At 42.0% G+C, this 24,159-nt stretch overlaps 1 protein-coding gene and 1 long non-coding RNA gene across 2 annotated transcripts; both read right to left on the bottom strand.

Moving 5' to 3' along the window:
- Window positions 1–163: 163 nt before the first annotated feature.
- On the bottom strand, window positions 164–24,035 carry OXA1L (OXA1L mitochondrial inner membrane insertase). The gene is made up of 10 exons (XM_077908568.1): window positions 23,876–24,035; window positions 23,268–23,426; window positions 22,349–22,565; window positions 1,971–2,114; window positions 1,633–1,718; window positions 1,291–1,455; window positions 1,020–1,124; window positions 748–910; window positions 582–662; window positions 164–498 (listed from the first exon to the last, which is right to left on the bottom strand). Exons 1-10 carry the CDS (start codon window positions 23,936–23,938, stop codon window positions 371–373), a joined length of 1,311 nt encoding a protein of 436 aa, XP_077764694.1. The 5' UTR covers window positions 23,939–24,035; the 3' UTR covers window positions 164–370.
- On the bottom strand, window positions 2,419–5,680 carry LOC144320285 (uncharacterized). Its single transcript, XR_013385827.1, has 2 exons — window positions 4,742–5,680; window positions 2,419–4,683 (listed from the first exon to the last, which is right to left on the bottom strand). It is a non-coding gene; the product is annotated as an uncharacterized LOC144320285 (long non-coding RNA).
- Window positions 24,036–24,159: the final 124 nt, after the last annotated feature.

Genomic DNA, 24,159 nt, shown 5'->3' with positions numbered 1-24,159 from the left:
TGTACTTCTTGAATATTTTATAGGCTAAGATAAATACATGTGGATGGAAAAATCCATGTACGGGGTAGGAGTTTAAGAGCAGGGGCAGGAGTAATCGATCAATTCTTCAGTTTTCTGAAGTACACATTCCATTTCCTTGTTTAATAAGTATCAAGAAGCAGCATGTAGTACAGAAGTTTATTAATTCTGTGGATGGCAAGATCACTTGGCTCTTTTAGATGTGAGAGCCTGTAATGGAATCCACTTTTAAAAATGATCTCTATGCCCCTCACCCCCGTTTCCAGGTCTGGGGCATGGACTCCGTATCAAATCTTGTTTTGAGGCTGAGTCTTTGAAGAGAGAGTTCCTACCAGTCGAGCATGAACAGAATTCAGCCAAGCGTGTCACGCCAGGGCTGCTTTGACTTTGGCTTGGCACTGCTGCTATCAGAGCTGCTGTGAGGCTGATTCTTTCCATGCTGTAGCAGAGGGTTGTGGGTAAAGGTCTGTCGTAAAGGACCTGAGGCAAGAGAAAACAAATCTCGATGAACACAGGAAAGGAAGAACCACATCACAGATATTTATCCTGACAGGGTTATTTACCCCTAGCTGCTAGTTCCAACTGATTCTGCATGCGCCGTTCACGCTCCTGTAGCTGATGTGCCAGTTCGGCATTCTTCCACCCTGTGTAAAGAGTAAGACACTTAGTCTTATACCCACCTTTAGACTACTTCCCCCCAGTCCTGTTTCACTGAGGACAGGCCCTTACCTCTTTTGAAGCTTTTTAAGAAACCTTCCCGTGGAAGTAATTTGTTGGAGTCATGCACAACACGCTGGGGGATTTTTAGTATAGTTCGTACGGCTGGAATCCGGAGGCAAGCCACCTGGCCCAGGGAAAACATATTGGAGGAGAGCCAGTACATGAACACTGCCTGGATAAGAAAGAGACCATACTCAGGAGCTGTCATCTGCTATCAGCTTGATGGGAGATGGCTAGGCTCAGTGGAAAGGCTTGGAGCCAGTTCCTAAGCCATTACCTACCGTGGGGAAATGGATAGTTATGGGCAAGACTGCCAGGGGCATCACTCTGATCAGATTTCTCATCCACTGAAGATCAGAACTTTGCATACCAGTCTCAGCACCTAACTGCAAAAAAAAAAAAAAAAGTAGCAAATGCATGTCAATTTTAGAGAATATGGCTCAGATTTCAACCTATCAACTATCTTATGCGGCAAAGAATGACAATTTAGCATAACTACTTTACCTCCACTCCCCACCATGCAGGCCTGGCACTTAACCAACCTTGGCTTACCTCAAGGACACCCCACATTGTAGCAGTGACTACCAGTGGTAATATGTAGGTGGGGTCAGACAGTGTGAGATCCTGGAACCACAGGAGGCCACCTGTCTGTAGGCTGGGCACAGGAAGATTGGCCATTTCTCTCAAGGCAATGAAGAAGGAGATGAAGATCGGGGCCTATTATTACACAGGATAAACAGTGTCAGGATCCTTTAGCAAAAGGGACATTTTCATTACTCCATTACTGAAAACGCTGTTACCACCACCTGCTTTTTTGGGGTCTAGGGCATGGGAAACAGAGGAGTTTATCTGACTGGTATAGGATAAAATAAGAAAGAAAGAGTTTTTGCTTACCTGAGTCAGAGGTAGAATAAGAGGTCTAAAGAGTTTAACATCATGCTTTTTCTGGTAAAATGTCATTTCCGAGGAGGCCTTGTAAACTGTGAATGAGGGGAAGTTAATGATTGGGCTAATTGTTACATCAGTAGAGGTGACCATCCTTATCACCTGGCCCATAAAATTTCTACCCGACCCTGGCCAGTCACTGGAAACATTAGGCCTTAGAAGCAAGTAGAGCTTTAGAACTTGCCCACCTCTAGCAACTCCTGATTTAGGCCATTCCCCTCCTTCAGCAGAATGTGAGGAAAGTGCAAATGTGGTCCTCTCCTATGCGCATTCTGTGTTTAACTCACACTCAGCCTGGTCTCCTGCCAACTTGGCCTCTCTGATTCGAGTGGAAAACTTCTGGATCTCCGGTAAGTGGTTGTGGATCTTGGCTGCTTCTCGCTGGCCCTTCACGATGAGAGGAAACACCAGGCAGCGGGCAAGGACGGTACCTGGAAAACACATACTAGGACTGGAGTGAAATTAAAGCAGTTCTTCAGTCAGAAGGTTGAAGGTTTTTAGGTCCTCACTGAAAGAGTGTTTCTTATTCTAGTCTTTTCAACACTGTGACTCTTGCTAAATGTCACCCAAAACAAAGGGCAGGGGTGATTTAGTTCTTCCAAGGCTTAGTCCTCTGCTTTGATATCATAAAAATTTAGCATTAACGTCTGTAAACAAATGGCCAAGAATACTGTTTATTTCCTCTAACAAAAGGAGGTGAGAGAAGATACTTTTCCAGCTCAGTGGTTTCTGAACTTTTCTGTTACCAACAGAATCCCTCCACCCTCAACCCTTTTTTTTTTTTTTTTTAGATTTTATTTATTTATTCATGAGAGACACAGAGCAGGAAAGAGAGAAGGAGAAGCAGGCTCCATGCAGGGAGCCCAATGGGGGACTCAATCCCAGGTCTCCCGGATCACGCCCTGGGCTGAAGGTGGCACTAAACCGCTGAGCCACCCGGGCTGCCCTCTACCCTCAACTCTTAGTGTAGCCCCAATATACATAACAGATAAAACTGAACTGCTCTGGGTGAGGGGGTAGTCTGGCTATAGAACTGTTCAGGCTCTGGCCTTTGCTTTTCTCAGAGTTACCATTATAGAACTCTGGGGCTCCCAGGAATGAAGTTTGAAAGCCACTATCCTAGAAATCCCTAAGGTAGGTAGTAATCTGGTGGCTTACTGCTTTAGCTCTTCCCCGTTTCTTTGCTTACACTTCCTATTTCCTGATAATTCCAACAAATATTTACTTAGATTATACATCTGTAGACCAGCAAGAGGGTCTGAGATGAGAAGAGAGGGTGATGGTGTGTGTGGGGTGTGTGGAATATGGATTTAGGCTTTATCAACATTATGATGGCTGATGTGGGGTGGAAAGAGATGGGAAGCTAAGGATGAAACAGAGGATGCTAGCCCTGAAGAAGTAGACTGAGAACTGGGCAATGGCAATAGAAGTGTTCAGAAAGAGTGGAAGAAAATCAGGGAAGATGATCACAAAAGCCAAGGGATAGATTTCAAGGTTTAAAGTGTTTAACACAGGACTCTAGGCTCAAAGGGATTAAAATGGAGGAGTAGGAACGATCCTGAGCTTCTATCCTCTCAAGAATTTACAAAAATCTACAGCTACATACAGAACTATCTCTGCATAAAGGACTTTAGCAGAACAGATTTTATTTATTTTTTTAGCAGAACAGATTTTATACACCTAAGTATATAAAGAAAAAGTCATCATGAGTTGGGTAGGAGGCACAGACATGATCCAGTCAGGACCCACAACTGGGAGGGATATAACAATCCTAAAGGCTTTCCCTGTGGAACAAAGGGTCCAAGTCCCATACTGAGTTCCCAGCCTTCCCCTGGAAGACAAGCCCCCACTACACCTGGCTTTGAAAACCAATAAGGCTTATACCTGGGAGGTGCAGCACAATCTCACTTGGTGAAGTTTCAGCACAGAGGCAGCAGTTTGAAAAATGTCTGGGCTACACATGAAGGAGATCCACGGACTAACTTTAGGGTATGCACTGGCAGGGCAGGGATCTGTTGGAACATTCTCTGGGGATGGAATAGCTGGCAGGCACCATTTCTAACATTCTCCATCTACTATGCTAGTACCGGTTTGACCAACCCAGCCCCTCTTAAGTGGCTCTCTGCACCCTTCTGCTGTCACACCCAGCAGGTGGTCTCAGCTTACACCACAGCCACCCCACCAGGCAGCCCCTGCCCTGCATATTAGAGCACCTGCAATAGCTGGAGCTCACAGCCACCCAGGAGGCCTGCCCTACCCACCAGTGGAATGCAACTGTCACAGCTGGGCTTCGTAGTCTGTGCTGGGGCCGGGGGGCCGATTCCCCACACCTGCCCACCCAACAGCAGTAGTAGCTGGGCCTCTTAGGATTGGGGAGGTGGGCAGCCCTGCTTACCAGCAGCATACCTGAAGAAGTTGTGGCTGAGCCTTGCAGGCAGCTGTCAGGGGATAGCCCTGCAAACCACTGAGCCTATACCAACAGTGACCCAGCCATAAGAGGGTACACACGGCCCACACAAAGAACCTGGCTCAGGTGCCCAACAAGTTTGTGCTACAGCACACCTGCAAAAAGCCACTCCTTTAAGACCAGGAGACAGAACTGATTTAACTAATACAAAGAAACATAGAGAGTTAGGCAAAATGAAGAAACCAGAGAGTATATTCTAAATGAAAGGGTAAGACAAAACCTCAGAAAAAGAACTAAACAAAAGAGATAAGCAATTTACCAAATAAAAAGGTCAAAGTAATGGCCATAAACATACTCACTGAACTCCAAAGAATGAACACAATGAGAACTTCAGTTTTTTTTTTTTAAGATTTTATTTATTCGTGAGAGAGAGAGAGAGAGACAGAGAGAGAGGCAGAGACATAGGTAGAAGGAGAAGCAGGCTCCATGCAGGAAGCCTGGTGTGGGACTTGATCCCAGAGTCCCGCCCTGAGCCAAAGGCAGATGCTCAACTGCTGAGCCACCTACGCATCCCACAATGAGTTCAACAGAAACTATTAAAAAACCCAATCAAAAAAAAAAAAAAAAAAAAAAAAAAAACCAAACCAAAACAAAAAAAAAACCCCAATCAGAGCTGAAGAATATAGTAGTGGATATAAAAAGTCCACTAGGGATCCCTGGGTGGCGCAGAGGTTTGGCGCCTGCCTTTGGCCCAGGGCGCGATCCTGGAGATCCAGGATCGAATCCCACGTTGGGCTCCCGGTGCATGGAGCCTGCTTCTCTCTCTGCCTGCTTCTCTCTCTGCCTGTGTCTCTGCCTCTCTCTCTCTCTCTTTCTGTGACTATCATAAATGAATAAAAAAATTAAAAAAAAAAAAAGTCCACTAGAGGGAATTAACAGATTGGGTGATACAGAAGAATCAAATCAGTGAAGACAAGGTAGTGGAAACCACCCAATAGGAACAGCAAAAAGAACAAAGAAAAATACTGAGGATCGTTTACCGAGCCTTTGGGACAACATCAGGTGTAACTAATATTGGCATTAAAGGGGTCCCAGGAGAAGAAGAAGAGATAATGGCTGAAAAATTCCCTAACCTGGCAAAGGAAACTGACATTCAAATCCAAAGAGCACAGAGAATCCCAAAAAGCCTGAAGAGACTCATGAATGGATCAAAAACCGCCCCCCAAAACAAAACCCACCTATATGCTGCCTACAAGAGACTCATATATGAGATGTAAAGACACAGACTGAAAGTGATGGACAAAAACATTGTATGGAAATGGAAAACTGGGGGTAGCAATACTTGTATCAGACAAAATAGACTAATAAGAGACAAAAAAGGGCATTACATGATAAAAAAAAATCCCAAAAGAACATAACACTTGTAAATATGCACACAATACAGGGGCAGCTAAATACATAATGGAAATGTTAACAGGCAAAAAGGAAGAAACGGACAGCTATATCATAAAGGTAGGGGACTTTAACACTCTATTTACATTAATGGATAGATTGTCCTGACGGCAAATCAGGGAACTTGCTTTAAACCACACATAAAAAAAAAAAAAAAAAAGAAAAAAAAAAGAAAAAAAAAACACACACATAAGACCAGATGGACTGGGGTGCCTGGGTGGCTTAGTCTGTTAAGTGTTTGTCTTTGACTCAGGTCAGTATCCCAGTGTCCTGAGATAGAAACTCCAGAAGACTGCTTCTCCCTCTGCACCTCCTCATTGCTTGTGCTCTAAATAAATAAATACAATCTTAAGGGGACAAAAAGAAGACAAGATGGACTTAATTGACATACACAAAGCATTCCATCCCCGAACACCAGAATCAAAAGTGCTTGGCTGGCTCAGTTGGGAGAACATGCAACTCTTGATCTTGGAGTTGTGAGCTTGAGCCCCACATTGGGTGTAGAGATTACTAAAAATAAACAGTAGGGGACACCTGGGTGGCTCAGTGGTTTAGCACCACCTTCAGCCCAGGGTGTGATCCTGGAGTCCCGGAATCGAGTCCCGCATTGGGCTCCCTGCATGGAGCCTGCTTCTCCCTCTGCCTGTGTCTCTGCCTCTCTCTCTCATGAATAAATAAAATCTTAGAAAAAAATAGTAAATAAACTTAAAAATTACATTAAACAACAAAACCCCAAAATGGCAGAATATACATTCTTTTCTAGTGCACAACATTCTCTAGGATATATCATGTTAGGCTACAAAGCAAGTCTTTTTTTTTTAAAGATTTTATTTATTTATTCATGAGTCAGAGAGAGAGAGAGAGAGAGAGAGAGGCAGAGACACAGGCAGAGGGAGAAGCAGGCTCCATGCAGGGAGCCTGATGTGGGACTTGATCCTGGAGCTCCAGGATCAGGGAGGCGCTCAACCAGTGAGCCACCCAGGCATCCCCACAAAGCAAGTCTAAAACTGAAGACTGAAATCACATCAGTCTTTTCCAACCACAATGGGATGGAACTAGAACTCAATGAAAAGAGGGAAAAATGGAAAAACCAAACATGTGAAGGCTAAACAAGTTACTAAAAATCCAATGGGTCAAGGAAGAAATGAAAGAAAAAAAAAATGAAGATAGAAACAATTAGTCCAAAACCTATGGGATGCAGCAAAACCAGCTCAATGAGGGCAGCTTATAGCAGTATAGACCTACTTCAGGAAGCAAGAAAAATCTCAAATAATCTAACCTTACAGCTAACTGAACTAGAAAAAGAACAAAGTCCAAAGTTAGTAGAAGGAAGTAACAAAGATTAAAGCAGAAATAAATGAAATAGACTTATAATGGAGAAAATCAACAAAACTGAGAGGGTTTTTTTTTTTTAAAGATGAAACTGATAAAGCTTTAGCCAGACTTGTCAAAATAAATAAGATCATACACAAAAGAATAACCAATACCACAGAAACACAAGGATTGTAAGGCACTACTGTAAACATTATATGCCAACAAATGGGACAACCTAGAACAGATACATTCCTAGAAACATAAGATCTCCCAAGACAAATCAAGAGGAGACAGAAAATCTGAACAGATTACTAGTAATGAAATTGAATGGATTATCAAACTCCCAACAAACAAAAGTCCCAATACCAGACAGCTTCCTAGGTGAATTCTAACAAACATTTAAGGGTTAATACCAATCCTTTTCAAAGTTTTCAACAACAACAACAACAACAACAACAAAAAAAAAAAAAAAAAAAAAGGAAAAAAGAGGAAGAAAAGCTTTCAAACACATTCTGTAAGGCCAGCACTACCCTAATACCAAAGACATCACAAAAAAAGGAAAATTACAGCCAATATCCCTAAACATACATGTAAAAATCCTCAACAATATATTAGCAAGAATGCATTGAAAGGATCATACATCACAATCAAGTGAGATTCTAGGAATGCAAAGATGGTTCAATATACACAATGATACACATTAACAAAAAGGATAAAAATCATCTCAATAGATACAGAAAAACCATCTGATGATAAATTCAAAATCCATTTATGATAAAAAGTCATAGTAAAGAAGGTATAGAGGGAATATACCTCAACGTAATAAAGGCCATATATGACAAACTCTCAGCTAAAATACTGGTGAAAACCTGAAAGCTTTTGTTCTATGATCAGAGACATGGATGCCCATTCTCACTGCTTTTTTTTTTTTTTAAGATTTTTATTTATTGGGCAGCCCAGGTGGCTCAGTGGTTTAGCGCCACCTTCAGCCCAGGGCCTGATCCTGGAGACCTGGGATCGAGTCCCTGTCGGGCTCCCTGCATGGAGCCTGCTTCTCCCTCTGCCTGTGTCTCTGCCTCTCTCTCTCCATCTGTCTCTTATGAATAAATAAATAAAGTCTTTAAAAAAAAAAGATTTTTATTTATTCATGAAAGACACGCAGAGAGCAGAGACATAGGCAGAGGGAGAAGCAGGCTCCCTGCAAGGAGCCCAATGCAGGACTTGATCCCAGGACTCTGGGATCACAACCTGAGCCAAAGGCATACGCTCAACCACTAAGCCACCCAGGTGTCCCTCTCACTGCTTTTAATTCAACATAGTACAGGTGTACCTTGGGGATGTTGCAGTTTTGGTTCTAGACTACCAAAGCAAAGCGAATACCACAATAAAGTGAGTCAAATGAATTTAATGGTGTCTCAGAACACATAAGTTGTGTTTACACTATATCATAGTTTATTAGGCGCAATAACATTATATCCAAAAACCCATGTATACCTTAATTAAAAAGTACTTTATTGCTAAAACATGCTAACCGTCACTGAATTTTTAGCAATTTGTAATCTTTTTGCTGATGGAGGGTCTTGCCTTGATGTTGATGGCTGATCATGGATCAGGGTGGTGCTACTACAGGCTGGGGTGGCTGTGATAATTTCTTGAAAAAGACAACAATGAAGTCGGCCAAATCAATTGACTCTTCCTTTTATGAATGATTTCTCTGTAGCATGCAATGCTCTTTGATAGCATTTTACCCACAGTAAAACTTCTTTAAAACATTGGAGTCAATCCTTTCAAATTCTGCCACTGCTTTATCAACTAAGTTTGTGTAATATTCCAAATCCTTTGTTATCATTTCAACAGTCTTCATAGCATCTTCACCAGGAGTAAATCCATCTTAAGAAGGTACTTTCTGGGATGCCTGGGTGGCTCAGCGGTTGGGTGCCTCCCTTTGGCCCAGGGCATGATCCTGGAGTCCTAGGATCAAGTCCCACATCAGGCTCCCTGCATGGAGCCTGCTTCTCGCTCTACCTAGGTCTCTGTCTCTCATGAATAAATAAATCTTAAAAAAAAAATCACTTTCTTTGTTCACCCATTAGCAATTCCTTATTCATTCAAGTTTTATGAGACTGCAGCAATTCAGTCACATCTTTAGGGCTCCACTTATAGTTCTCTTGCTATTTCCACTACATCCCTAGTTACTTCCTCCGTGGTCATTCATTAAGATGGAATCAATTTCTTCCAAACTCTTATTAATGTTGATATTTTTGACCTCTTCCCATGAGTCATGAATGTTTTTTATGGCATCTAGGATGGTGAAGCCTTTCCAAAAGCCCAGATATATCAGAGGGATCACTACAGCAGGTTTAGCCTTACAAAATGTACTTCTTAAAAAATAAGACTTGAAATTACTTAAAATTACTCCATGACCCATGGCTGCAGAATAGATGTTGCATCAGTAGACATGAAAACATGAGTCTTAAAAAAAAAAAAAAAGGAAAATATCAGTCTTCTACATCTCCATCTGAACTCTTAGGTGACCAGATGCATGGTCACCTTTTTTTTCCCCTGAGGACTAGGTCTCAACAGTAGGCTTAAAATATTCAGTCCATGTTCTAATTAGATGTGTTTTTCAGACTTTGCTGTTCGATTTATAGAGCACAAGCAGAGTAGATACAGCAATTTTCAAAATAGGAAATGAGTACTGGCTTCACCTTAAAGTCACCAGTTACATTAACTCCTACCAAGAATCTTGCCTGTCATGACTTCTGTCAAAGTCCTAGACGGCATCTTCTTCCAGTATAAAGCTGTTTTCATCTATGTTGAGAATCTGCTGTTTAGTGTGGTGACCTTCATTAATTCTCTTAGCTAGATCTTCCAGATAACTTGTTGCTTCACCTTGTATTTTGTTATGGAGATGGCTTCTTTTCTTGAGCCTCATGAACTAACCTCCTCTAGTTTCTTTTTTTTTTTTAACTTCCTCTAGTTTCTAACTTTTCTGCAGCATCCTTCTCTCTCTCAGCCTTACAGAATTAATGAGGGTGTTGCTTTAGACTAACTAGCCTTTTACTTAAGGGAATGTTGTGACTACTCTGATCTATCCAGAAAACAGAAACTTTCTCCATGTCAGCAATAAGGCTGTTTCATTTTTTATATCTTGTGTTCAAAGGAATAACATTCAATTTCAAGAACTTTTTTTTTGCATTCACAACTTGGCTAACTAGCACAAGAGGCCCAGCTTTTGGCCTAAGATTTCTACATGCCTTCCTCACTAAATTTAATCATTTTTAGTTTTTGATTTAAAGTGAAACATGTAGGGACGCCTGGGTGGCGCAGCGGTTGAGCGTCTGCCTTTGGCCCAGGGCATGATTCTAGGATCCGGGATCAAGTCCCACATCAGGCTCCTTGCAGGGAGCCTGCTTCTCCCTCTGCCTATGTCTCTGCCTCTCTCTCTGTGTCTCTCCTGAATAAATAAATAATTTTTAAAAAATCTTAAAAAAAAAAAAAGTGAAACGTGACTATTTCTTTCACTTGAACACTTAGAGGCCACTGTAGGGTTATTAACTGGCCTAATTTCAATACTGTTGTGTCTTGGGGAATAGGGAGTCCTCAGGGGGAATGGCCGGTTGGTGGAATGGTCAGCACACACACATTGACTACATTCACTGTTATATATGGGTGCAGTTTATGACACTCCAAAACGACTGCAATGTATCACAAACACTAAGACAAATATAAATATTGTGAGAATTCCCAAAATGTGACCCAAAGACAGGAAGTGAACAAATGCTGTTGTAAAAATGGCACTGATAGACTTGCATGATGATGCAGGGTTGCCACAAATCCTCAATATGTAAAAAATGCAAAGCACAATAAAACAAGTTATGCCAGTGCTTGAAGTCCTACCACAGCAATTAGATGAGAAAAGGAAATAAAAAAGCATAAAATTGGGAAAAAGTAAACTGTTACTATTTGCATATGACACATTACTATATAGAGAAAACCCTAAGGACTTCACCTCAAAATGATTGGAATATATTAATTCAGTAAGTTTGCAGGATACAGTAGTATATATAGGGGCACCTGGGTGGCTCTGTGGTTGAGCGTCTGCCCGTCTGCCCTTCGCTCAGGTCGTGATCCTGGGGTCCTGGGATCGAGTCCCACATCAGGCTCCTGGCAGGGAGCCTGATTCTTCCCCAGCCTGTGTCTCTGCCTCTCTCTCTCTCATGAATAAATAAATAAAATCTTCTTAAAAATATATATAGAAACTCATTGCATTTCTATAGTGAACTATCAGAAAGAGAAATTAAGAAAACAATCCCATCCACAGTTGCATCAAAAAGAATAAAATACCTAGGAATAAATTTAACCAAAGAGGGGAAAGATTTGTATTCTGAAAACTGTTAAGACACTGACTTAAGAAACTAAAGGCAATACAAATAATGGAAAGATGAAACTGTGTTCATGGATTCAAAGAATATTATTAAAGTGTCCATACTACCTGGCTTCCTGTCCAAGATGGCAATGTAGAAGACCCTGAACTCACCTCCTCCATGGACACACCAAATCTACACCTATTTTTTTTTAATTTTTTTTTTAAATTTTTATTTATTTATGATAGTCACAGAGAGAGAGAGAGAGGCGCAGAGACACAGGCAGAGGGAGAAGCAGGCTCAATGCACCGGGAGCCCGATGTGGGATTCGATCCCGGGTCTCCAGGATCACGCCCTGGGCCAAAGGCAGGCGCCAAACCTCTGCGCCACCCAGGGATCCCAAAATCTACACCTATTTACAGAGCAATTCCTCCTGAAGAACTGAGGGCTAATTGATCATCTGCAGCATAACAAAAGAGACCACAAAGAAAATGGCAGGAGAGATGGACACATGCTAATTAAGGGAACCTCCACAAACTGTGACCTGCAATGGGGAGAGACAACACTGTTTTGCCCTGGGCACAAAAAAAAGCAGTTTAAAAGGACAACTAGCAGTCCCTGGCTGGCTCACTTGGTAGAGTATATGACTCTTGATCTCAGGGTCGTGACATCATTAATAAATAAGTAGGCCACTAAATCACAAAGGAACTGGCTCTAGAACCCTGCCAGGCAGTGGGAGAGCTGCTGGAATTCTCTCCAGCTCTTAGGGGCTAGAGAGCACCACAGTTTACATTCTCCTTCCACCCTGACTGTACATATGGGAGCAGGGCCCAAGGGCCCCAGGACCCTAGCCCATACCAACCCTGGATGCACTGGGGCACCGAAAGAAAAAAAAAAAAAAAAGCTGCAACTTAAAAAGGATCCAGTTGTAGAATTCCATCAAATGGTAGGGTAGCTATTGAAACTCTCTTTGGGTCGGCGGGTGGGGCTGGTGAGTACCATAGTTTATATTCCCCCTCCACCTTAAATAGCATAGATAAGAGCAGGGTATGTGTATCCTAGCCAGCCTACCTCCTCAGTGAGCCCCAGGATCTTAGCCTACCAAAGCCCAAGCCATCTAATCCAAGGCAGCCCCAGGGTGGCACATGCTAGGACACTCCTGGCCAGTGCTTATTATACCTCCAGCCATATGGTCAAAGTGACATAAGCATGAAGTAGCCTGAAACATCCCAGGCCTGCACCACTTCAGCTCCAGGTGACTTCCTAGGGTAACCCTGGTGCAGAGTGCTCTGGAACCGCTCAGCTCATGCCTGCTTTGGCTCCAGCTACCCTGCCAGAGTGCTCCCTGTATTGGAGTGCCCTAGAACACCCCCCAGCCCCAGCCTGTATCCACTTTAGCTTCAACTGTCCTGCCAGGACAACCTCTGTGTGGAGAACCCTGGCTTGCACTCACTTTAGCTCTGGTCATCCCACCAAGGCAACCCCAGCATGGGAGTGCCACACGACCTCCAGCTCATGCCAGCCACAGCTCTAGCCAGCCAGCCAGTCACCAGCTACACAGTGTACACAGGGGATGACCATACACATGACCATTTCTTCAAGTTTAGCTGTTCTGCCTATTTCATAGAAACAAACACAGAAAGTGAAGCAAAATGAGGTGGCAGAGGAATATCCAACAAATGAAAGAGTAAGACAAAATTTCAGAAAAAGAACTAATGAAATGGGAGATAATCAGTCTACCTGATAAAGAGTTCAAAGTAATAGTCATAAAGATACTCACTGGTCTAGGAGTGGATAAACTTAGCAAGAACTTCAACAAAGAGGGCAACCTGGGTGGCTCAGTGGTTTAGCGCCGCCTTCAGCCCAGGGCCTGATCCTGGAGACCCCGGGATTGAGTCCCACGTCAGGCTCCCTGCATGGAGCCTGCTTCTCCCTCTGCATGTGTATCTGCCCCCCCACCCTATCTCTCATGAATAAATAAATAAAAAATCTTAAAAAAAAAAAAAAAGAACTTCAATAGAGATAGAAAATATATACAGCGATCTCAGAAGGAAAGGGGGGGACAGAAAAATTATTGGCGGGGGGGAAGCAAACTAAAAACTTCCTTAACATGGGGAAGGAAACACATCCAGATTTAGGAAGCAATGGGAGTTCCAAACAAGATGAAGCCAAGGAGGTCCACCTTGTAACATACAAGAGAAACCCCATGAGGCTATCAGCTGACTTTTCAGGAGCATGATATATTCAATGTACTGAAACGAAAAAACTTACAGTCAAGAATATTTACCCAGCAAGGTTATCATTCAAAATTGAAGGCAGGGATCCCTGGGTGGCGCAGCGGTTTAGCGCCTGCCTTTGGCCCAGGGCGCGATCCTGGAGATCCGGGATCGAATCCCACGTCAGGCTCCCAGTGCATGGAGCCTGCTTCTCCCTCTGCCTTGTGTCTCTGCCTCTCTCTCTCTCTCTCTCTCTCTCTCTCTCACTGTGTGCCTATCATAAATAAAAAAAAAAAAAAAAAAAAAAAAATCAAAATTGAAGGCAGGATGAAGAATTTCCCAACCAAAAGTCACAGGAGGGGCAGCTCGGGTGGCTCAGCGGTTTATCACCACCTTCAACCCTGGAGACCCAGGACTGAGCCCCACATCAGGCTCCCTGCGAGGAGCCTGCAGATTCTCCCCCTGCCTGTGTCTTTGCCTCTCTTTCTGTGTCTCTCATGAATAAATAAATAAAATCTTTAAAAAACAAAAACAACAAAAAGTCACAGGAATTCATCACTAAATTAGCCTTACAAGAAATGTTAGAGATTTCTTTAAGTGGAAAAAATTAAAAAGGCCATAATTAGAATTATGAAAGGAAAAAAAAAAAAACCCAGGAGTAAAAGCAAACACACAGAAATATATTTAAAATGTACATATAAAAACATTATGTATTTATAATCTAATAGCTAATATGTTAAAAAACAAAAATAGTAAAATTATGTCTAAAAATTAGTTCAGGGACACACAAAATTAAAAGATGTAAAATATGACAATATAAACACAAAACATGGAAGGGGAGTAGTGAAAAGGGAAGTTCTTTTAGAATGTGTTTGAACTTGAGTGACCATCAACTTCATGTAGATTACTATATAATTAGAATGTTAAATATCAACTTCATGGTAACCACAAACCCAAAATCTGTATTACTCAAAAAATAAAAAGAAAACCAAGGGAACACTAAAGTCATCAATCACAAACAGAGCAAGAGGAGAAGAAAAGAACAGTGAAAAACTGCAAAAACAAACAGAAAATAACAAAATGGTAGTAAGTACATACCTAACACTCATTACTTTATTTTTATTTTTTTATTTTTTATTTTTTTAACACTCATTACTTTAGATGTAAGTGGTCTTGATGCTCCAGTCAAAAGACAGAGGGTGGGCAGCCCTGGTGGCTCAGCAGTTTGGCGCCACCTTCAGCCTAGGGCCTGATCCTGGAGACCCGCGATCGAGTCCCCTATCAGGCTCCCTGTATGGAGCCTGCTTCTCCCTCTGCCTGTGTCTCTGCCTCTCTCTCATGAATAAATAAATAAAATATTTAAAACAAAACAAAACAAAAAAACCATAAAAGACAGAGGGTGGTAGAATGGATTAAAAAAAAACAAAACCCAAGACCCAACTATATCCTGCCTATAAGACTCACTTTAGACCTAAAGGTACATACAAGCTGAAAGTGAAGAGATGGAAAAAGATGTTTCATGCAAATGTAAATTAAAAAAGCCACAGTAGGGACACCTGGGTGGCTCAGTGGCTGAGTGTCTGCCTTTGGCTCAGGGCATGATCCTGGGGTCCCAGGATCGAGTCCCACATCGGGCTTCCTGTGTGGAGCCTGCTTCTTCCTCTGCCTATGTCTCTGCCTCTCTCTATATATATCTCTCATGAATAAATAAATGAAATCTTTTAAAAAAATAAATAAAAATAAAAAAGCCAGAGTAGCAATACTTAGATCAGATAAAATACACTTTAAAACAAAGACTAACAGGAGACAAAGAAGGACATTACATAATGAACAGATTAATTAAAAGAGAGGACACAATAAGTGTAAATATCCATCTAATATTGGAACACCTAAATACCTAAAGCAAATATTAACAGACATAAAGGAAGAAATAAACAGTAATACAATAATAGTAGGGGACTTTAACAACCCACTTATATCAACAGATAGATCATCCAGGCAGAAAATCATTAAGGAAACAGTGTCTTTGAACACCACAGATGGGACTTAAAGGATATATACAAAACTTTCCATCAAAAAAACAACAGAATACATTTTTTTCAGAATACATATTTTTTAAGTACACATGTAACATTCTTAAGGACAGATCACATTGGACCACAAAAAAAAAATCTCAATAAATTGAAGAAGACTAGGGCACCTGGGTGGCTCAGTGGTTGAGTGTCTGCCTTTGGTTTAGGGCATGATCCTGGGGTCCTGGGATTGAGTTCTACATAGGGCTCCCTGTAGGGAGCCTGCTTCTCTCTCTGCCTATGTCTTTGCCTCTCTCTGTGTTTCTCATGAATACATAAATTAAACAAATAAATAAATAAATAAAATATTAAAAAAAATAAATTTAAGACAGAGATCATATTATGTATCTTTTCTGACCACAACAGCATGAAACTAGACATCAACTGCCAGAGGAAACTGGAAAAACAAAAACAAACACAAACATGTGGAGGTTAAACAACATGCTACTCAACAACCAATGGGTCAATGAGGAAATCAGAGGAAATTAAAAAATGCTTTGAGACAAGTGAAAATAAAAAGTCTTTGGCACAACAAAAGTAGTTCTAAGAGGGAAATTTATAACACAAGAAACAAGAAAAATCTCAAATAATCTAACCTTACACTTAAATAAACCAGAAAAAGAACAAAGACCAAAATTAGTAGAAAAAAAGAAATAATAAATATCAGAGCAGAAATAACTGAAATGGACACTGAATAAAAACAATAGAAAAGATCAATAAGGGACACCTGGTGGCTCAGTCAGTTGAGTGTCTGCCTTTGGCTCAGGTTGTGATCCCAGGGTCCTGGGATTGAGTCCTGCATCAGACTCCCTGTGGAGAAGGGAGCCTTCTCATGAATAAGTCTTAAAAAAAAAAAAAAAAAAATCAATGAAACCAAGAGTTGGTTCTTTGAAAAGATAAGCCAAATTAATAAGCCTTTAGCCAGACTCACCAAGAAGAGGTTCCAAATACATTAAATCGAAAATGAAAGAGAAGTAACAATCATTACAGAAACACAAAGGATTACAAGACATTACTATAAACAATTATATACCAACAAATGGGACAACCTAGAAGTGGATAAATTCCTAGTAACATACAATCTTCCAAAACTGAATCTGGAAGAAACAGAAAATCCTAATAGACCGACTACTAGAATGAAATTGAATGGGCAAACTCCCAACAAACACAAGTCTAAGACCAGACAGCTTCACAAGTGAATTCTACCAAACATTTAAAGAATTAAAGGATGCCTGAGTGGCTCAGTGGTTGACTGCCTGCCTTCAGCTCAGGGCGTGATCCTGGGGCCCAAGATCAAGTCCTGCATTGGGCTCCTTGCAGGGAGCCTGCTTCTCTATGTCTCTCACGAATAAATAGAATCTTAAAAAAAAAAAAAAAAAAAAGTTAATACCTATCCTTCTCAAACTATTCCAAAAGATGGAGGAAGAAAAGCTTCCAAACTCATTCTACAAGGCTAGCATTATCCTGACACCAAAACCAAAGATACTACAGGAAGAGAAAACTATACGGGCCAAAAATCTGTGATGAACACAGGTGCAAAAAACCCCGCAATTATTACCAAACCTCATTCAAGATTACATTTAAAGGCAGGATGCCTAGGTGGCTCAGCGGTTGAGTGCCACCTGTCTTTGGCCCAGGGCATGATCCTGGGGTTCCAGGATAGAGTCTCGCATTGGGCTCCCTGCATGGGGCCTGCTTCTTTCTCTGTGTCTCTGCCTCTCTGTGTGTCTCTCATGAATAAATAAATAAAAAATACATTTAAAAGATTATTCATCCTGATCAAGTGAGATTTATTCTGGTAATGCAAGGATGGTTCAATAGTCACAAACCAATGTGATTTACTACATTAACAAACTGAAAGAAAAACTGTATGATCATCTTTTTAAAAAAGAGATATTATTTGACAGAGAGAGAGAAAGTGAGAGTGAGCTTGCACAAGCAGAGGGAGTGGGAGAAGCAGGTTCCCCGCTGAGCAGAGAGCCCAATGTGGGGCTCAATCCCAGGACCCTGGGATTTTGACCTATGCCAAAGGCAGATACTTAACAGACTGATCCACCCAGGTGCCCCCTAATCACCTTAACAGATGCAGAAAAAGCATTTGACAAAATTCCACATCTGTTCAAGATAAAACTCTCAACAAACTGGATTTAGAGAGAATATACCTTACCATAAGAAAGACCGTATGTGAAAAACCCAGAGCTAACATCACACTCAATGGTGAAATACTGAGATCAGTAACAAGCCATGTCTACTCATGCCACTTTTATTCAACACAGCACTGGCAGTCCAAACCACAGCAATCAAACAAGAGAAAGAAATAAAATGCATTCAGACCAGTAAGAAAGAAGTAGAACTACTTGCAAAATACATGAAGATATACATAGAAAGCCCTAAGGACTCCACTAAAAAAAATGATTACAAGTAATAAATGAATTGAGTAAAGCCACAAGATACAAAATTAATATACAGAAATCTCTTGTGTTTCTATGCACTAATTATGAAGTATCAGAAAGATACTTTCTGATACTTGTAAACTCCATTTACAATTGCACCAAAAAGAATAAATATCTAGGGATAAATAACTAAGCAAGTGAAAGACCTGTATTCTGAAAACTAAAAATACTGATAAACTGAAAATGACACAAATAAATGAAAAAACGTACCATGTTCATAGATTGGAAGAATATTGCTAAAAAATGTCCTGTTCACTCTACCCAAAGCAATCTATACATTCAGTGCAATCCCTATCAAAATACCAATAGCATTTTTCAAAGAACTGGAACAAATAATCCTAAAATTTGTATGGAACCACACAAGACCTTGAATACCCCAAATAATTTTAAGAACAAAATTGAAGTTATCACAATCCCAGATTTCAAAATATATTACAAAGCAATAAAGCAGTAATGTACAAAATAGATACATAAGCCAATGGAATGGAACAGAGTCCAGAATAAACCCATACTTATATGGTCAAATAATCTTCGACAATGGTGGCAAGAACGTATAATGGAGAAAAGATGAACCAAACTCTTGAATAAATGGTGTTAAAAGTGGACAGCCACATGCAAAAGAATGAAACTTCATCATTTTCTTACACCATATACAAAAATAAAACCAAACTGGATTAAAGATTTCAATGTGAGACCTGAAACCATAAAACTCCTAGAAGAAAATATAGGTAGCAAACTTTTGGACATCAGCCTTAGCAACATATTTGTGGATATGTCTCCCCAGGAAAGGGAAACAAAAGCATAATAAACTACTGAAACTATACCAAAACAAAAAGCTTTTTGCACAGTGGAGGAAACCATCAACCAAACAAAAAGGTAATGTACTGAATGGGAGAAGATACATGCAAATGATAATCAATAAGGGGTTATTATCCCAAAAATAATACAATTAAAAAATGGGCAGAGGACCTGAGTAGACATCTCTCCAAACACAAGTGGATGGCCAACAGACACATGAAAAGGTGCTAAACATTACTAACCATCAGGGAAATGTAAGTCAAAACCAAAATGAGGGATCCCTGGGTGGCTCAGCGGTTTAGCGCAAAAAAATAAAAATAAAATAAAAACAAAACAAAACAAAACAAAAAACCAAAATGCGGTATCACCTCAACACTTATCAGAATGGCTAGACTCAAAAGACAAGAAATAACAAGTGTTGACAGGGATGTGGAGAAAAAGAGAACTCTGGTACACTGCTGGTGGGATTGCAAAGTAGTGTAGCCACTATGGAAAATAGTATGGAAGTTCCTTAAAAAATTAATAGAAGTACCATGATCCAACCATTCCACTGCCGGGTATTTACCCAAAGAAAATGAAAACACTACTTCAAATATATATATGCACTAGGGCACCTGAGAGGCTCAGTCTGCTGAGAGGCTAGCTCTTGGTTTTGACTCCGGTAATAATCTCATGGGTCATGAGACAGAGCCCTGCATCCAGCCCTGCACTCAGTGGGGAGTCTGGAAAGAGTTTTTACATCTGCCCAGCCCCCTCCCAAACTCATGCACATGCTTGCTCTCACATGCTCTAAAATAAATCTCAAAAAAACCCAAACCCCCCAAACCAAAAATATATATCCACCCCTAAGTTCACTGCAGCATTATTTATAATAGTGAAGATATGGAAGCAACCTAAGTGTCCAGTGATAGGTGACTGGATAAAGAAGGTGTGGTGTACACCAACACAATAGAATATTATGCCGCCATAAAAAAGAATATCTTGCCATCTGTGACATGAATGGACTTCTAGGGTATTATGCTATGTGAAATAAGTCAGAAAGAGAAAGACAAACACCGTATAGTTTCACTTATATGCAGAATCTAGAATAACAAAACAGACTCATAGATACAGAGAGAATATTCTGGTTAGGGATCCCTGGGTGACGCAGAGGTTTAGCGCCTGCCTTTGGCCCAGGGCACGATCCTGGAGACCCGGGATCGAATCCCACATCGGGCTCCTGGTGCATGGAGCCTGCTTCTCCCTCTGCCTATGTCTCTGCCTCTCTCTCTCTCTGTGTGACTATCATAAATAAAAAAAAAAAAGAAAAAAGAATATTCTGGTTGCTAGAGGGGAGAGGGTTGGAGAAGATGGGCAAAACAGGAGGAAAGTACAAACTTCCAGGGGTGCTAGGCTATTGATGGAACATGTGGCTCTTGATCTTGGGGTCATGAGTTCAAGTCCCATACACCCATGTGTGGTCTGGGATCACAACCCTGAGATCAGGAGCTGCACACTCATCAACTGAACCAGCCAGGTGCCCTGGGATTGCTTAAATAAATAAACTTAAAAAAGGAAAAAAAAAAAAAAAAGGGTACAAACTTTCAGTTACAGATAAAGAAGAACATAGGGATGCAATGTACAACATAGAGAATATAGGTAATTATTATAACTCTATATGGTGACATGGTGATCACTTCCTACTATGTATGTTGAATCACTATGCTATATACCTGGAACATAATATAGACTACACTTCAATAAAATAAACTGGAAAAAAAGTTTAGAAAAGTCAAATGTGAAAATAAGTTTAGCAATGATGTCACTAACCAAATGAGGTGGTATGAGATTTCCAAAAAAACAAAAGTCAGATTGCTGAATGTCAAAGAGTGGAAAGAAGTCTACTGTGTGCAGAAGTCTTTTATTTTATTATTTTTAAAAGATTTTATTTATTTATTTATTTATTTATTCATTCATTCATTCATTCATTCATTCATTCATTCATTCATTCATTCATGCGACACACGGGGGAAACACAGGCAGAGGAGAAGCAGGCTCCCTGCAGGGAGCCCAATGTGAGACTTGATCCCGGGTCTCCAGGATTAGGCCCTGGGCCGAAGGCGGTGCTAAACCGCTGAGCCACCCGGGCTGCTCACAGAATAGTCTTTTAAATAACAGCTATGAAAGAAGAACTAAGGATGAAAAGAAGGGACTTTTCCTTAAGAAATCCATGTTATGCTTGGACGGGTTTATATTTTCAGAATAGGGCAGTAAAAACAGAGAAGCAGAACACAGGGAAAAGGATGATTGCTGGAGCAAGGTGTAGGAAAAACAGAATTTTAAAGTATAGTCTTAGCCCACAAGACTATAATGTGGGCATCTTCCAATTTGAGGGGTTTAAGCACCTGGCCTAATCTTCTGTTGTCCAGCTTCATCACTGTTAACAAGGTTCCTTACTCTAACCCCAGACTCACATTCAATATCTATGTTCGGGACACCTGGGTGGCTCAGTGGTTGAGTGGCTGCCTTTGGCTCTGCCTTTGGCTCAGGGCGTGATCCTCGAGTCCCAGGATCGAGTCCCACATCAGGCTCCCTGTGTGGAGCCTGCTTCTCCCTCTGCCTATGTCTCTGCCTCTCTCCTTCTCTCATGAATAAATAAAATCTTTAAATTAAAAAAAAAAAAAAATCTGGGATCCCTGGGTGGCGCAGTGGTTTGGCGCCTGCCTTTGGCCCAGGGCGCGATCCTGGAGACCCGGGATCGAATCCCACATCGGGCTCCCGGTGCATGGAGCCTGCTTCTCCCTCTGCCTGTGTCTCTGCCTCTCTCTCTCTCTCTCTGTGACTATCATAAATAAAATAAAAAAAAAAAAAAAAAAAAAAAATCTATGTTTGTTGAGTCCCAGATGATTCAGTGGTTTTATTTTATTTTTTTTTTTAATTTTTATTTATTTATGATAGTCACAGAGAGAGAGAGAGAGAGAGAGAGAGAGAGAGAGAGAGGCAGAGACACAGGCAGAGGGAGAAGCAGGCTCCATGTACCGGGAGCCTGATGTGGGATTCGATCCCAGGTCTCCAGGATCGCGCCCTGGGCCAAAGGCAGGCACTAAACCACTGCGCCACCCAGGGATCCCCGATTCAGTGGTTTTATAATGACCTTTAGGAAACATAAGTAGAGCATATCTAAGTGTCAAGAGCCTCTATCCCTCATCTGAGGGCCTCATCATCTGCTTTTCTGACCCTAAACTTCTACACTACAGTTGACCCTTGAACTACATAGGGTTTGAACTGTGGGGGCCCACTTATATGGGGATTTTTCTTTTACAGTACTGTACATGTATTTTCTCTTATAATTTTAACATTTTCTTTTCTCTAGCTTACTTAATTGTAACAATATAGAATACATGTAACATACAAAACATGTATTGACTGTTTAAGTTACTGAAGAGTTAAAAGTTATAAATGGATTTTCAGTGTTGGTGCCCCTAACCCCCAGGTGGTTCAAGAGTCAATTGCATTCCCTCCATCCACTTACAGAACGGGCTAGCTTTAAAGTTCTACCCCTAGTTTTCCATTTCCTCTACCCTTGATCAGGATGTGTTCCCCTTACATGCAGCGATGGCCCCCCACCAAGGTAGGCCTAGATTAACATGCATAAATTCCAGTAAGTTCTGAATCAGTCCCACTGGGGTGTATGACCCCAGCCCCAGTTCCGCGAAGCTCTGTTCGGCAGCAGCTTGGACTACTACATCTGCGGTCTCTCCAGAAGCCACCTCTGTTACTGCTGTGGGTGAGGGAGTTGCAGGAATGACAGGAGGGGCCTGAACCTGTGCAAAAGGAAGTCATGTGTAATACTCAGTTGGGGGGACATAGAGAAATCACACATCCCCTAAGATAATAACTAGTATCAGGTTGTTCTACTGACTTTCTACTTCTTGTTCTCCCAGTTAGCCTACAGTGTACAGAGAATTGAAAGCTTGAAAAGGACATTTTATTTTTTCCTCTAGGCAGGAAGATATGTTACTTAGAGTAAGATTTCATGACTTCCGTTCCTAATAATAAGTTATTTTTTCTATCCGCGTTTTCCAAACTTCAGTCATTTGAGTATCACTGGCACGACTTTGCAGATACTGAAACTATCATAATTTTTATTTAAAACAATTCAGTTTTTAAAGCCCAAATATTTACTTGGCCTCACCATTAGAAATATTAATATTCACGAAGTCACTGATATGCAAGTTACAACTTTTCTAATACACACGCACACCTGGAATCACCTTTCCTACACCGTCACTGGCTTGCCACCACGATGGCAAACAATGCTTTGAATATAACGTAAATCTCTCCTGCTGTAGTTTCGATCATTTTCCCACTGACTTGAAAATCTATCCGAAGCAGAGGTGCTACCATTCCGGGGAGCCGTATGAGGTGTGGCCAAGAACTCTGTGCCACATTCCCTAGTTATAGTTAACAGAAAATAAAATCAACAAACGCCATTCCTAACGTCGCAGGGGCGGTTCGCCTCTTACCTGGGCTTCTGCGAACAAGATCACAGAGGTACTGAGGCCCCGGAGGCCAGGAGCCGCGAGGACATAGTGCGGGCGATCGCAGCACCGGCCCGCCGCCAAGAGGAGCCCCGCGGTCGGCGGTTTTCGCGGCCAGGGCAAGGGCCCTACGACGCTGTGGAACTGAGAGGATGAAAGAAGGATGGAGCCCTTTCATCGGGGACAGACGTCGCTCATCATGCTCACTCGCCGCCACGAAGCAGGCAGCCCGCTAGCACAGGTGAAGGGATTCTACTCTCCGCGCGCAGACGGCTGGCCCGGAGGCACGCAATAGGGAGTCGTGGCTCTCGGTTACCGCAGGCCCACCCCGGAGCACAGAGGACGGAGGTCGAGGCTCAAGTTTCCGTGGCAGGGGCGATACGGGACCCACCAACAGGCAACAATACGCGACCCCTGAACGCTCAGGGTCGGGGACGGAACCCTCCCGCGTCCTCAGGCAAGTCGAGTTCAAGAGAGGCAGGTCCCGGCGAGCAGGTCAGCGCCTGCTCATGCTGTTCGTGGCACGGGCTGTCTCGGGCTCGGGCCATGGGGATAGGGCCGCATCCTGGCGCTTAGCCCTGGGGGTTCCTTACCTGACGCCGTGGCTGTAACAGGCGCAGAAGTCCCCGCCGTCCGCACATGAAGCCCAGCGCCATCTTGCCGTGAAGGGGGCTTGCGCTCGCGCCTGCGCACTCATAACTTTAACCTCGCGGAAAGAGGCCCTTTTGGAAATGGGCCTGAAGCCAGAGCTGCTGCCGCGGTCAGGTGGTCAAGGAGACTGGAGCTTGGCGGCCATATTTGAAGTGGGTAAGAAGACGCTAAGGGCCCTATTAACAAGATCTCGCAGTGTTTTCTGGAGCTAGGGACTTCGTCGTGC

Source organism: Canis aureus, chromosome 9, assembly GCF_053574225.1.
Source record: "Canis aureus isolate CA01 chromosome 9, VMU_Caureus_v.1.0, whole genome shotgun sequence".
In the NCBI taxonomy this organism is placed as follows: domain Eukaryota; kingdom Metazoa; phylum Chordata; class Mammalia; order Carnivora; family Canidae; genus Canis; species Canis aureus.
The sequence above is the reverse complement of the archived record's forward strand: the minus strand, read 5'-3'. Positions and strand labels throughout refer to the sequence as shown.